The sequence below is a fragment of the Gopherus evgoodei genome, chromosome 8 (assembly GCF_007399415.2).
Source record: "Gopherus evgoodei ecotype Sinaloan lineage chromosome 8, rGopEvg1_v1.p, whole genome shotgun sequence".
Lineage (NCBI taxonomy): Eukaryota > Metazoa > Chordata > Testudines > Testudinidae > Gopherus > Gopherus evgoodei.
The window spans coordinates 79841101-79857346 of record NC_044329.1 but is presented as its reverse complement, the minus strand read 5'-3'; the positions used below and the strand labels follow the sequence as shown (position 1 = coordinate 79857346).

The 16246-nt window shown below is 41.1% G+C and overlaps 1 protein-coding gene across 3 annotated transcripts in view; it reads left to right on the top strand.

Annotated features, from left to right (window-relative positions):
- CDC7 (cell division cycle 7) overlaps positions 1–3889 on the top strand; it is a 32346-nt gene extending 28457 nt beyond the window's left edge. For all 3 annotated transcript variants that reach the window (XM_030573724.1, XM_030573723.1, XM_030573722.1), the window contains one exon: positions 1892–3889. In XM_030573724.1, the coding sequence (XP_030429584.1) occupies positions 1892–2274 (383 nt within the window). In that variant the 3' untranslated portion in view covers positions 2275–3889. The remainder of the gene's footprint in view (positions 1–1891) is intronic.
- The last annotated feature ends 12357 nt before the right edge of the window (positions 3890–16246 follow it).

Here is a 16246-nt window from a genome sequence, read left to right as displayed (position 1 = left end):
TATCCAAAAACAAGTATGAGAGATCTTTTCTTCAAATGTAATTAGTGTGGTACAGGGGTCGGCAACCTTTCAGAAGTGGTGTGCCAAGTCTTCATTTATTCACTAACTTAAGGTTTTGCGTGCCAGTAATACATAAACATTTTTAGAAGGTCTTTCTATAAGTCTATAATATATAAACTGTTGTATGTAAAGTAAATAAAGTTTGTAAAATGTTTAAGAAGCTTCATTTAAAATTGAATTAAAATGCAGAGCCCCCCGGACTGGTGGCCAGGACCCAAGCAGTGAGTGCCATTGAAAAATCAGCTTGTGTGCCGCCTTCGGTACACATGCATAGATAGGTTGCCTACCCCTGGTGTCGTAGGTCATCCAAATACAGAGTATGCAGTATGTTATGGAAACACTGCCAGTGATTCCATGACTGAGCTGGGTTTTGTAATTAAAGCAGGGATTTACCCACTTTATGTATGAGGAATACTGCATATCTTCCCCAAAATTAGAACACATTCTTGAATACAGAATTTTCAGCTAATTGGCTTAATTACTTTGTTACAACTAATTAAGTCTCTTTTCCCCAAAAAATGATCTTAATACTGGAATAACAGATAACTATAAGGGTAGTTCAAAGTAAGTCACTGAAATCTTCTATATAAGCTACATTTCATGACTTTTTGTAGGATTAATGGTAACCTCCCCCAATTTACTACTTAAGCTGGGGTAAGAATACAGTAACTCCTCACTTAGTCATCCCAGTTAACATTGTTTCATTGTTACATTGCTGATCAATTAGAGAACATGCTCGTTTAAAGTTCTGCAGTGTTCCCTTATAACCTCTTTTGGCAGCCACCTGCTTTGTCCACTACGTGCAGGAAGAGCAGCTTGGTGGGGGCTTGGAACTAGGGTGGACTGGCAGCCCTACTGTCAGCTCCATGTTCCCCCTAAGTTCCCTGTGCAGCAGCTGCCTAGCAGGCTATCAATTACTGGCAGTTCAGCTGTCCCTCCCCACACTGCCATGTGCTGCTCTTGCTCTCTGCCTTGGAGCTGCTCCCTGGAGCCTCCTGCTTGCTGTGGTGGTGGTGGGGGGGCGAGGGGGAAGAGAAAGAGGCCAATGTCAGAGTGTCCCCCTGCTCCTGCACCCCACTTACCCCATTTCCATAGAGTAGGGTGGCGACAGAGCTCAGGACAGAGGGAGCTTGTTGGCAGGAGCTACTGTCTCAACTTGCTGATTTAAAAAGGCAATGTGCATCTCTCACATGTCTCTCTCTGCCATGCTTTCTCCACTCCCTCTATTTGTGCTGCCTTGTAGAGTGTAAGGCTGTATTAACGTGTTAACCCTTGAGGGTTCAGCTGATTGCTAGTTCATTTAGCAGTAAGGCATTCCCTGGGAAATATCCCACCCTCTCACTTCACCACCTCAACCAAGCGTCACCATCGTCATTGCTGTGTACAGTATTAAATTGTTTGTTTAAAAGTGTAAGTAATAGTCTATTGTCTGGGAAAAAAAAGTCCCTGGAACCTAATTGCCCCTATTTACATTGGGTTCGCTTAAGAATTAATTTTCCCATAACATCGTCTTACTTAGTTGCATTTTTCAGGAAGATAACAAGGTTATGTATTAGAGTATTTCATGTAGAAGTACCCTCTTCAAAAGGGCTACCAGATGTCAGTTGTTCTCAATGGGGCCATCGCCGCAGAATGCTGGACTCAGCTTGCTGGAAACCATGGGAGAGTGATCATTTCTTTTTTGAGAGAGAATTTTTGAAAGAAGGCACCTAAACAAAGGACAGCTATGGCCTTTGAGAGGTCTCACAATTGCAAATAAACTTCAGGGTTTTTTTGCAATTGTATGTGTGTATTAAAACAATGCTTACTAAACACCATATTTTCCTCCTAGGCAAATCAATACTGTGTACTAAAGAGGTCCCAGCACAGGATTTAAGAACACTCTGTGAAAGACTGAGAGGAACAAATAGCAGCTGTACTAAAACAACAAGTGATGTGCACACCAACTATTTTTATGAACCTGCTTTGGCAGCTGACACAGACAAAAAGGTAGAGTTTGCTCCCCAACCACCAGGGGAAAAAATCCAGGCTCTGAAGAACTGTCATGAAGGTAACAATGGCTTGGAAATTAAGGTAACAGAAAAGGCAGCTGATTTGAAAGGATGGGACAGAGTTCCTGATGAGGCTTATGATCTACTTGATAAGCTACTGGATCTAAACCCGGCTACAAGAATAACTGCAAAAGAGGCTTTGCTGCATCATTTTTTTAAATGATAGCAGACAGTGAGAAGACACCCAATTCCATTATTTCCTTGATCTTTGCTTCACATGAAAATATCACACAGTATTAGTTGAATTTCAGATACTCATTTTGAGTGTGTTTATTTTCATGGCATGTAGTGATCTGCTTTTCTTGTACTGTATGGAAAAGGTTTCTGAAAAATTACCAGAAATATGTTTCTGGTGGAGGAAGGTTGGCATCATGAATTGGAAGTAGAATATGGAGCATTTTACCTTTTTTAAAATCACAATTTCAAGTCCATTTCTTGTTACTAGTGATAGAAACATCTTCCAATGGCTGTTCAGTGGCCTATGTGAAGTGAATTTATGGTTGTAGTCCAAATGTAGAAGACAAGTGTTCACATTACCAAAACCCTTCCTTGCTGACACTCAGATACCAAATACTGAATAAGCAAGACAAGTGACATACTTCCTCCCCCTCCCCCACCCACGTCGGGTCATTGCTGAAGTTCATTGCTGAGGTGTGGGAAAGGTAGCTGTCTGATGTACTTGTTCAATGAGGAAAAGGACTTAGTGCTTGTGAAATTTATTATTGACAGCCTTAGACTAAGTTGACTTATTTGTTTTAAATCTTCTAGTAAAACTTAATATTTCCTATAAAATACACAAATGTATTAAGTGTGGTTATAATATGAGGAAATGTTGTGTGACTTGGTTAATATACAACATTTAGTATTCTGTCGACATGCATTCTCCTTGTGATCCACTTACTTTCCAGCTTGTTGTACTTTTTGTATTGGACAGCCTAGCTACATTTCCACTGGCCACAAATGGTCTATCCAAGTCATCCCCAGAGAATACTTTATTAAAAAAACAAAAACCCTGCTAATCTAGGGGTCCAGTATTGTTTTGACTGTGTAACCTCTGTAAGGGCAAGTGTTACAAGAAGTATATCCCACTTTCCCGTCCCCACTTGGGCAGTGGGGATTAGCACAATTGCTCTTACTGTGCACAGCTTGTACTTTCTCAACTAAATGTAATGTGAGTAACTGTCAATGCACACCACACTGAGTAGCTCATGTGGCATGTATGCATATCAGTATAACTGTTTTGGAAACTTGTATTTTCACAAACTGTCCATTTAAATAAAAGTTTTGCTTTTATAACTTGGGGAAGATTGTTTAGTGGTAACAGTTTAAAAAACTGCCAAAAGATTGGTAAGGAAGGGACATCCTGAGGGATGTCTCTGTGCAGAAAATTATATATTAAAATGCAGATTTGTTTTCCTGCATAAATCTCTCAGTGATGGAAAACAGTTCAACGGACTTCACCATATAGGGCTGCTATATTCAGAGGTTTGTTAGTGTTTAATCTTGAGCAAGTTTTTCAACAGAGTTAAAAGGAGCTATTATGTTGCCTGTAATATACTCCAGCCTGAAATTTGCCCTAAACCATCTCAGCCTAAAAGCAAGTCTTTAATTATTTCAAAATTTGCTAAACCACAATTTTACTGATTTCTGTGTAAGTGTTACCTTGTTTTAAAGTTGGATTAATTTTAGATATTAAAACTGTGTTTAATTTGATGTAACATAGGCAGAAGATTTTATAAATCTCCTTTCTCAATGTTACTCTGTATTCATGCACAGTAGTAGAATTTTTTTTCCATGCAGTTAAAAATGAATCAAGGTGGAGGCAAAAATGAATCAATGCTGTATTTGTGGAATGATTAAACACGGAAGCCAAGTTCAGAGGAGTGAATCACCAAAGCCATTTATTAGGTGTACACTTGCATAACTAAACTATCAAACTCAAAAGGAGATAAATGGGGAAATATTTATGGTATGCTTCTCTTACTTTCCATTGACCCTTGGGGATCCAGGCTTTGGTAAGGCGATCAAAGGCTGGGCTGAAAGTGGACAGTTTTTGTGGGAGAACACTGAAGAACAAGTTATGTGCAATTCCGGTATACTAGCAGATTGAGCTGTTAGCCTCAAGCGTTGTCAACAATGGGTCTGTCATCTGGCACTGAGAAGTATTTAGCCTGTTACAGGGAGGAGGAGGAGGAGGAGAACAAAATTTTCCAGAACTTTTAAGAAATAAGTCTCAAGCATGCTTTGTGGAATTTTATTGAAAAGTTTTTTGCCCCATTTATGGTAAAAAAAAAAAAAAAAAAAAAAACTTAATAGGATAGGGATGACCCCGCTGTTGACAACCATTATTAAATGGGGTTTCCAGCTCCCACTGCCTCAAAGGCAGATTAAGGACCCGATTTCTTATTGATACAAGCCATGTTTATAGCCTTGCTCTAGTAGTAGCAGCAACATTGTTGTAACCTTTGGGGCCCTAGTCATGGAGCAGGGCTGCATTGCTATTCACTGTACAAATACCTAACAAAGAGATGCCTCTTACCACCAATGAAAAAAATCAGAGGAAATATTCTCTGCACACATCCAGCCTATGGAAAAGTTTTGTGCAGAAGAGGAAAAGGTTTCATACCTCCACCTGACATGTCTACAGCTTATCTTCTCTATGGCTACAATATTATGTAAGTTGAACGAGAACTATTTCCCAAAGTGATGCAAATTTAGCACTCTGCATTGCATTGTGGCTATATCATGGTTGTGGATACACAGGGTTTTTCTCGTGAACACAGTTTTGTTATAAATTAAGGGTCTGAGTCTGCAAAAACTTATAACCAAGCATAATTCTGACTATCATGAGTTGGCCCACTGAAATTACAGTAATAGCAGGCATAATACTTACTAAGTGCTGGCAGGATTGGAGCCTAAGCAACAACTGTCCCCTGAATTCTGAAGAAATGTGGGGTTTGTATTTAAAATGGTTAGAGCAAAACCGTAAAAATTAATGTCACAGAACTTGCAATATTTTCATTATGCAAAGTGAAGTTGGTCTATTTCATCAGTTTGGGGGAAAAAACTTCATTTTCTACTGAAAGTTTAGTACAATGTCTTTCCATATAAATTTCTTGTAACTCCATTAGTATTTCTACTATAAAAGGTTATGAGTAATACTCTTTGAAAAGGTTACTGCTCTAGCATTTTTATGAAACTTTCCCATATAAGGTGGTGATGATAGTATAAATGCCCTAACCAGGGCTGTGGGTGAAAAGCAATTATTTCAATATAATCAAACATATAAAGATCTTGAATAAGAATTACTAAATGATGGTAATCTCATACTGTTTCTGGCATCAGCTGTTAGAGAAAAATGTTTGCAGATGTCAGAATATTGATTGCATAAAATTTTGAAACCCACAAAACCCTGGAGCCCAGGTTTTAGTAATTTCTGCTGTTTATGTAATTTCAGCACAGCACATCACTGAGACGTTATTTATCTAAAGGAACTGTGGCCAAAATTTGGCAGGCAGTGTTGTCTGCCAGTGTCTGCAGATGTATTGTTTCCTCCTACGTTCACTCGTGCTGTCTGTTGTCTTTCTAGAATACAAGCTGACACCAAGCAAAAAATGTGCAACTATCAATGGCAAATTCTCTAAACAGCTTTAGGGTTTTTTTAAAAAGTTGCTTTCTGGGTTTTATTAGTCATAGCATGTAGCACCTTGCTGTACTGGGTGCTGGAAATACTATTTATCATATAGATTGAATAACTAAAATGGGGAGTAATTATTAATAAATTGATAGTGTTATGTCATTGTTAGCACTGTCTCTTGTGGAACATTTCTTAAAAACCTAAGTCCATTGTTCAATATATTTACTAAAAAACTAGACAAGAGTTGCAATTTGTTACTCTAGGTTAGACAGTGATTTGAAACTTGGAGGATAAAGTGAAAATAAAAATGCTATAAATCTTTTATACATATATTTTAAGTTCTAGCTAAGACCTATCAAAGTACCTTATAAAGGAAAAAAGAATTGACAAAATTCAATAAGGATAAATGCAAGGACATTCATGTAGTGAAGAAAAAAAATAAGGTTTAGGTAGAGGATAGGGAGATTTGGAGCAATAATTTGCCACCAGTATTGTAATGACTGCCATGGATCTTTTGCCCCTATCCTCAAGCGTAGTCTCTGATTTCCCCTCTCCCCCCTTTGCACCACAGATGAGCCCCTAGGATTCCTCTTCAGCACATCCCCGATTCAGGTGATAGATAACTGAACTGGAGTCTGCAAGGCAATACTGTTGCAATAAATGCCATTCTATATGGAGCTCTCAACAGACATACTAAAAAGGCAAGCGGATAATTGCTGCAGCATCATATGTTGCAAGGCCACTGCTGGAATACTGACTTTGACACCATACTATGAATAGGATTATTAATAAATTGCACAGAAACCAAAGGTCAGCAAAAATGATTGACTTTGGAAGCATGATGTATGCCAAGAGACTACGAAAAATGAATATACAGAATCCTGAGAAGAGAAGTTTGGGGGCAGATACAATCTGAAAATACTCATATGGATGTAACAGGAAAGGAGTGGGTTATTCTCAGTACCATATGAGCATAGAGCAGGAATCAATCTATACTAGACTTCTACCTCCTCCCCATCACAACTCATGCTGTTTTTTTTCCTCGTAATGGCAGTTAATAGGACAGAACTACCAAGGGAAGTTGCAGAATTGCCAGCTCTAGAGAGATTCAAAGCAGTAGTAGAAAAGTAACTATACAGAATTCTGTATGTAACATGCACCTCAGCAGAGACTGCTCAATCTGTGATTTATAGGGCCCTACCAAATTCATGGCCATGAAAAACGTGTCAGACCGTGAAATCTGGTCTTGTGCGCTTTTACCCTGTACTATACAGATTTCACAGATGAGACCAGCATTTCTCAAATTGGGGGTCCTGACCCAGAAGGGAGTGGGGGGGGGAGAGGTGACACAAAGGTTATTCTACAGGGTTGTGGTATTACCACCATTCTGCGCTGCCTTCAGAGCTGGGTGGCCGGAGAGCAGCAGCTGATGGCTGGGCATCCAGCTCTGAAGGCAGCACCCTGCCAGCACAGTGCAGAAGGGTGGCATGGAATGGTATTGGCACTGTTTATTTCTTCACTGGTGCCTGTAGAGCTGGGCCCTCAACAGGCAGCAGTGCATAAGTAAGGGTGGCAATACCACTCCATGCCATCCTTACTTCTGCACTGCTGCTGGCGGCAGCTCTGCATTCAGAGCTGGGATCCTGAGCGGCAACTGTAGCCAGGCGCCAGCTCTGAAGGCAGTGCCACTACAATAAGTGGCACTTACAACCTCCCCCAATGTTTTTGGGGGTCAGGATCCCTATAATTATAACATGACATTTCCAATTTAAATAGCTGAAATCATGAAATTTTATTTTTTAATTCCTATGACTGAAATTGACCATGAATTTGGTAGGACCCTAGTGATGTTGCATGGCAGGGTGGATCCCTTTCCACTTTCTTTCTGTATACCTCTTCAACACCCAAACCAGCTCCTTGGCAGGATTTCGGCCCTTCTAATATATGTAAAATGTAATCGAGGAACTATTGCATCTGTGATGCTACTGAACTGAAATGTTTGTACTCTGGCTTTCATGAAGTTTTGTACTGTAGAGAATTTGTTTGGCATTCATATTTCCAATGATTTTTTTTACATTAATTTGTATCTTTCTGGCCATTATGTTCTAACACTCAGTAGAAGTACTACAAAATATTACATAAATACATCATGACTCTTACATGCCAAAAAGTGCTGTAGAGACAAATCACATTCTAAAAGTGGATGACACCAAAAGAGATCAAGTTTACATTAAAGGGATGCCTACTTAAGTAGCACTGGTTTCCTAATGTACTGTTGATATACATAAGAGGAATCTATTTGTTCAGAATTTACTTTTGCATTTGACAGCACTTTTTGTTTGTTTGGCAATTTTTTTGTATTTCCCCTATTGAGTCTCCTTTTGCATCCAGTGATGTTCCTGGAAGACGCTGTTTTAATGGAATGAAGTTTGGGGGGGAACAGAACTGTTTTTAAAGTGTGAAGTATTTCAGTTATAGAATCAGACAATGATCAATCTGTGGAATGGTAGTAAGACTACAATTCTGAGACATTACTCAATGTTCTCTACACTACACTATATAGTCTCGAGCGAGCGAGAGCATGCGTGTGTGTGAAAGACACTTAGAAGCTAGGCTTTTCTACTAATGTAACTATAGTATGTGCTTGGATTTCAAATTCACTTTTTCTTCTTCCCAGAAAGTAGTACATGTACTGGATCAGTGGCTCATACTCATTTGTACTGCTGCATTCCTGCTTGGACAGTTCAAAGGATAGTAAATGTTTAAACTGGCAGCTTGAACACAGTGAGTGAAAAGAAGAAAATCTGCCATTTGGATCATGTGCTTGCTAAAGCTGGCATGTATAATTTTGTTATTCCTAAAGCCTCTAGTGCCATGGAGGTGACACAGGTCGAATAAATCGGTGTTTTTGCATCAGGTTGAATGTAGCCTTTCTGAAAACCTTTTCCATACAATGTTGGAAGTTTCCTATGGTGAATTAGTTTGGAGGGATTTTGCAGGGCAGCCTGAACATGGTTCAGTATGGTGTGACTGTCCATATATAGTGACCTCTTGCAATTGGTAGTTTCACACACTTGTATTACTGTGAACCTGAAGGACGGAAGCTTGCTTTAGGTCATGCACACCAATTCATAAGCTATGAAACAGGCTTTAAAATAAGTTACACTCAGGGCACCTAGTAAGTAAACTAAATTTGAGGAGTTTGCAAGGAACTGTGTTATCTATTCTGAACATGTTCTCTTTCCAAAATTGTAAATCTCAGTAGAAACCAAGTTATTTTATTTGCTCTGACGAACAAACCCATTTTGAGGTTCTGGCTATACATAAGTCATATAGTATGTGGTGGATTTGACATGCAAGTACCCTTTATCTTGGCATGTTACTTGGTATTTATCAACCTTCTTTATAATTTGTTATGGCTTGCAAAGTGTCCAAAATGGTAGCCATGGGTAGAGTAGGGGACACCAATTAACCAGGACTTTTAAATGGTACTATTGTGCCTGATGTTTACAGACTCTCTCTCCATGACCCAAATCTTTTTTTTTAATTTTCATATCCTTTGACTCCAAGAAAGTTATCCCTATACAATACTGGGGGGTGGGAGGGGGGGGAAGAATCCATGATAACCTTTTCTCCTTGTGCCATAATGCATCCTTCCTCTAATCTTGCATCTGCTGAAGTTCTTATACGTGACTTCATGCCTTATTGCCTTGGCCATTTCGATTTCCCATTTTATGCATTCTAATACTAAACTCAGAATTCCACAATGCTGGATGCTAGCTTGTTTTCTTGTTTAGGATAGTCAACATCCCTTCTTTGGATTCCCATCCATCTCTCAAGTCAGTTCAGAATTGCTCTCCTGGGTTTCAAAGCTCTTCAAGGATTTATTCCATCCTACCTCTCTGATATCACTTCCACCTCCTGTCCTGGTGCTCGCTATGTTCCTCCAGTCTTGGCTTCCTATCTGATATTCCAAAAAATGGGGATTGCCTTGATAACCAAATTCTTGGTTTGACACTCGTAAGTATTTCATAAGTGGTTACACGCTGCTGCTAGGATCTTAAATTTTATCTACCATTGCAACCAATCCTTATCTTGCAGTTTTTTTAGAATGTCAGTTTGTGTCCTTAGCTTCAGCCTTTTTCATATTCTCTACTTTGAACTGCAAGAGTACTATACTACTCTACTCACACTTCTAGTCATTCTGACATCCATGTTGTTTTTTTAAAGTGGTAGAGGAGGTAAAGATTTAATGGGTTTACTGGTATTTCTTGTCAGTGAATTAAATAAGTTTTCCTTCTTCACTGATCTCCTGTTTAAGTACTTAGAACATGTCTTCTGTACCTTAACCTCTTGCACCAGCTTCTGTTCATCTACCTTTTCATTTTAGTACTTCAATAACTGACATTTACAGGATAGCTTATAAAGGACAATGCATTATAGCTGCCTACACACTCGTCATGACTTGAGAACAAAAGAATCACCACCTACTCGAATCCTCCACTGGGCATACAGTTTCCAGCCCTGACCTGCATGTTATGAGCCTTGCAGCTTGAGACACATCCATTACACTTGCTTCAAGTAAAGAAAACTGATATCCTGCTTAGGTACCCAGAATTGTGAGCATCTGTATTACCCATCTCAGACTTAATAAGTGAGTTTTGCTGCTGCTAAACTCTGTGTCAGCTTCCTGACACACTAGCTTGTTTGCCTTGTCAAAAAACTGTTCAGGACTCTGTCCAAATAGTGCCTTGCAGTAACGAATCAGTGAACCCTAGTGCTAATGTGTCTCTGCAGTGATCCAGGCCCTCTCAATGGACACATACAGAAGTTAAGTTTGCTGCCTCCAGTTGGTTGGCTAGCTGAGGACTCTCCTTCCCATTTACTACATAGCACTAGCATAGTTTCATAATAAAACAAGAGTAAGTCTATTATCAGATTTAAGTGATACTAAGCAAAACTAAGAAACAAGTGTGGATACAAATAAAGCAAGCCGTGTTTTCTGGTGAGTAAAACTTCATTTTAGAAAGTTACTTACAATCTTTGCCCAAGCAGTTCTCTCTCTTACTTCACGTTACCAGCAGCCCTAGGCCCTGAGATTAAGGGATCCACCTTTCACAGGGTTTGTCTTCACTACTGGGGTAAGTTGACTTAAGTCACACTACTCCAGCTACGTGAATAACGTAGCTGGAGTCAACAGAGCTTAAGTCAACTTACCTTGGTTGTGTGTGTCAACACTGTGTTGTCAACAGGAGACACTCTTCTGTCAACTTGCCTGAATCTTCTCAGGGAGTTAAGAGTACCAGGGTTGACCGGAAAGCGCTCTGCCGTCAATTTAGCAGGTCTTCACAGACCCACTAAATCAACCTCTGCTGCAATCAGTCTCCCCATAGTGAAGACCAGCCCACAGACTCAAGAGGCATAGAGAGCAGAACTCCTTAAGTGATGTATTACAAAATAATTTTTGCTTTTGCTTACTTTTTCCAGACCTCATTTTGTCCCCAGAGTCAGGATGGCCTGCTGTTCTTCCCTTCCTCTTTACTTCCCATCCCTCTGCTGCTTCATACGTAAATGAGGCTTCAATTTTAATTTTTAAAATTTAATTTTTAGTTTTTAATTACATAATGTTTAATTTACATTAAAGATAAGTAGATAGCTACCTTCCTCCTGTCTGGAGGAGACTCTTGTTTGGTCAGACTTTAAAGCATAATAGCCATAATTCCATATATTGTTAATATGTACATTTCACAATCAATCAATCACCAGCATGTCACCAGCTTTCCTAAAAACCATTACGGCGTTACATTTTTGTAGTTCAGAACTATTGTATACAAGCAGTTGATTCAATTGTTTATTCTTTAGAGTTAAGACCCCTGTTCTCCCCCTGGGTGCAGACCCTGATCACAGAAGTTTCATGTTTAAGTAATATCCCAGTGTTATCCTCCCTCTGGCACCCCCCCCCACCTTTTTTTTTTTTTAAAGTGTGCTGGAATGGTGCCAGTGACTTCTTAGATTGCATATATTCATTTCTCCACAGTTCATCCCATAAAGGAGGTGGCTCAAACTGTTTGAAAGTTTTGATGTTTTAGTTCTTGCTAAAATCAGCACTTTAATTGAATACAGTGAATTTATGTTATATTTTAAATACCCTACTAAACAGCAAAAGGGGAAGAGCAATTGTTGGTAAATTATTTTGGATGTAGCCAAACCTACAGTGGACTGAGATTGCTTTCTCTAGCTCACTTTGAGATCACATGTAAAACAAGGCGTAGTTTAGGATTTTTATGTGAAATACTCTAAAGAAATTTCATTAACTATGAAATGTATATGGATTGCACTACAACTGGTAAATACTATCAATACTGTCCAGCAGTACTAGATATTAAATGAGTTATGGGACATACATAAACATGCCACTTCATCTGTCTTCTGGATTATATGCAATTAATTCGTTTTGCTGCCCTACCTCCTTTAAGTTATAGCATTCTAATGCTTGGAGACCTGTTTTTTTGTCTCCTTTGCTGTAAGAGTTAAGTCGTGCACAGTTTGCTGGAACAGTAAAACCCACTCGTCATGTTGGAGTGGCTACTGGCTATCATCATTGGAGAAAGCTGAATACCATCATCTTCTAACATTGATTAAATCCCTTCCCATATTCATAGTGGAAGTCTAATGGAATAATTTGGTACAACTACTGTCTAATGTTAAAGGTATTGAAATATAGTTCTGTTTCAGCAAAGCATGTTTGAGTTCATCTTAACATGGTTCTAGTGTATATCATCTGTTATAGTTTGAAGTTTGGAAGAGTTCCTACTGGTGATTTTACTAGAAAGTATAAGAGATGCTTCTGGAAAAAGTGGGACTATACTAATAAAAGGTCAAAAAATATTCAGATGGTTTCAGTTGTACTATCTGAAATCAATAAAGGAAATGAGGGAGGGATGCTCACTTTTCAGATTACATGAAAAAACCGCAGACCATTGGTAATCTAAAATGATTTTATGGCACATAAAACCCTTCTTTCCCCCTCAGAGCTGTGAGCCTCAGCCCTGGTTTAACAGGCATTAGCTATCTAGGCTTCTCAATCTTATAAACCTTCTATGAGAGGCATAATTGCTCAGCAGAAAAAAAGCTGGGTTCGTAGGAAAAAGAAAATGATTTTCTACCTTAAGGTAGAAAGCGTTCTAGAATTTGGACTTCCTGTGCCAGGTTTGCACTGGCCAGGAATAGTGAGGCTGCTCACTGTTAGCTAAATCAATTTTTATGAAGAGTTTAGCTTTGTGAGGGGGTGTGACTCACCACATTGGTGCCTCCTGCTGGGAATCACCTCTGGGTTGCTGATATACTCCTTCCTCTAATGGTGTCTCACCACCATCACTTCTACTTCCCTTCCAAGACCTGTGTTGCTCCCAGGACTGGTGTCCTTTTCTGGGCACGGCCCTCTGGCTGTACCCCACTTCATTTTCTCCCCCCTTCCGGGGAACAGTCTGTCTAGTCCATCCACTTGCCGCTGTAGTCTATTGTAGCCTTAGGTCTAGCCCCTCACCTCAAGGAGTAGACTGTAATCTGAATACTGGCCACCTCCTCTGGGGCAATTGGGGGGAAAGGGGGAGGGGAGGTCCAGGCACACCTGTTACTCCAGGACCTAACCCAAGGACCCTATAGCCGGCGGCCATGGGCTGCTGTTCCTCCAACCTCCGCCACCTACTTCCCTGGGCCACTTCCCCGTAGCCCTAGCACCTTCCTGGCCCTTTGTATCAGGGCCTTCAGGCTGGAGCTCCGTATTGCTCCCCTGACCCTGTCCAGCACTGCTCTATCTAAGGTACTCCTCTCAGTCCTCCCTTACACTCCAGGGATAGACTGATTGCTCTGTTGAGCAGCCCTTCTTATATGGCCCTCCCTTGCTCTGATTGGCTGCTCCAACAAACCTCTTGATTGTCTCTCTACAAGTCCTCCTCCTATTGGTTGGGTTTTGTGCAGCGAGGGCTGCTTTTACACTCCATCTACCTGTGTGGGGCAGCTGCCCCACCACAAGCTTGTATGGCTAGTTTCTTAGAGCCATGTGGTACCTGCCAGGGAATAGCCCACAGAAGGGGAATGAGTATGGGAAAGTTAGTGAATAGTTTGCTCTCAATTCGTTCCCCTCCAGATGCAGAGGCAGGAGTTGCAGAGGGACCCAGCTAAAAAATGGCTACTAACCTTTTTGTAACTACTGTTTTTGGAGATGTGTTGCACATGTCCATTCCAATGTAGGTGTATGTGCACCTCAAGCACAGTTGCCAGAATTTTTTCCCCCTCAGTGGTATCTATCAGGTCTTGTTTGCGATGTGGACCAAGAATGCCTGACAAGTCAGGTAGACTGCTCTATGTTCTGATATATGGAGCAAAAACTCTGAGACCGCAGACTCTGAGTTTTGAGGTACAAACAAATACAGGAGGCTCTTGCAAACCCAGAGTATGTTGTGATTGGATGTACCTGAAGGGAGCTTATCAAAGTCAAGATTGAATGGAAAATGGTTGTCTGGAAGTAGGGCCTTTGCTGCTCTGAACTCTATTCTTTGTATAGGGATAAAAGTAGACTTTTAGCCATTTATTAATAGACCCAAAGCCTTGAATGTCAGTTAGATAAGATTGATGTCATACGCCACTTGCGATCTGGACTGCCCCTCACTCAGCCAGTTGTTGAGATATGGGAAAACCATGAACTCTTTCTTCTGAGGAAGGCCACTACTACTGCCATACAGTTGGAGAAGACCCGCAGGGTGGCCGATAGACCAAAAGGCAGAATTGCAAGTTTGTAATGGGCTGGTTCATCAAATATCTTATGAACCTTCTGTGGCCTTGGACAACTGATATGCAGAAGTACATGTCTCAAGTTGAGGGCAGCATACCCATCCCCTAGTGAAGGAATGACGACGACCAAGGAGACCATGCAGAACTTTAACTTCTTGAGATAGTGGTTGAACCACCACACATCTAGGATCAGTCTGAGACATCCCTCTGCCTTGGGTTTTGGGATACGAAAGTAACGGGAATAGAGCCCTCTTCCTTTCAGATGGTGTGGAATGTCTTCCACTGCTCCCAACCGGAGGAAATACTGGACTTCTTGCACCAATACCTGCCTTGAGATGAGTTCCTGAAGAGGAACTGGGAAGGTGAGGTGGACAAAAATTGGAGGGTTTATTCAAATTCCAGTGTTTTTAGGACCCGGCAGTCTGAAGTAATGTGGTTTCAGTGGCTGAGGAAATTGGACAGACAGTTGGAAAACAGAGGTAACTGAATCCTGAAATGAAGGGATTGAAAAGTTGTCCTTGAGCATCTCATCAGAACGAGTGCTTTGAGGTGCCTGAGTGACAAGGAGCAGACTGCGATGGCCCTGAGGATGACTACTGTGGAGGGCATCTATGCGCAAATCCTTTATTCCTTCTCCTCTGCTAGATGTGTCTGGATGGCTGAGTGTAGTAGCGCCCTGTCTGCTGGGGCTTGTAATGCCTTCTGGATGCTGCAGGTGTATAAAGGCCCAGGGATTTCAGGGTTGTCTTAGAATCCTTACGGCCGTGCAACTTTGGGAATAGGCAACCAGAGATGGATCACTTGATGATTACCTGTTCTGTTCATTCCCTCTGGGGCACCTGGCATTGGCCAGAGTCGGAAGACAGGATACCGGGCTAAATGGCCCTTTGGTCTGACCCAGTATAGCCATTATGTTCTTAACTTGGCATTTGTTTGCTCCAAAAGATTGAGGACCCCTCAAATGGGAGGTCCTGGACAGTCTGCTGCACAAGTTGTAGCAACACCGAGGATTGTAACCACAAGCTCCTGTGCATGGTGACAGATGTGGGTATTGATCTTGCCACAGAATAAGCTACATACAAGGCTCCCTGTAGGGAAGTCCAGGCCACTGTCTTTCCTTCTTCAAGAAGTGAAGAGATCTTATTTGGCATCTTGAGGAAACATGTCCTTAAATTTTTGCATCGCCTTCCGCATGTTAAAATCAGTCACCTAACAAAGATTGCTGGTTTGCTGTGTGGAGCTGCAATCCACCTGTCAAATAGGCTTTCCTTCTAAACGAGTCCTGCTTTTTGGGATCCTTCATCTTGGGTACAGGCCCCGCTTTACCCTGACAGCTCTTATCATTGGCAGCTGCCACCACTAGAGAGGAGGGCGAGAGAATACAAATTCACATCCCTTAGCAGTCATGAAATACTTCCACTCAGTACATTTGGCTGTAGGTGGGAGGGAGGCAGAAGTCTGCCAGAGAGTCTTAATCGGCTCAATAATCACCTCACTAAGGGGTAGAGCCACTCTTGAGGGACCTGCCACTGATAAGAAGTCCAGTAGGCTAGAAGTTGTCTGTCTGACCACCTCAGTCTGGATGCCCAAGTTGAAGGCCACCCCCTTCAATAAGTCTTGGGAACCCTTGTGCTCATCCTGGAGTGGAGATACGCTGGTGGCTACCAGGCTATCATCCGGTGAAGAGGAGGAGAAGGTGGGTACA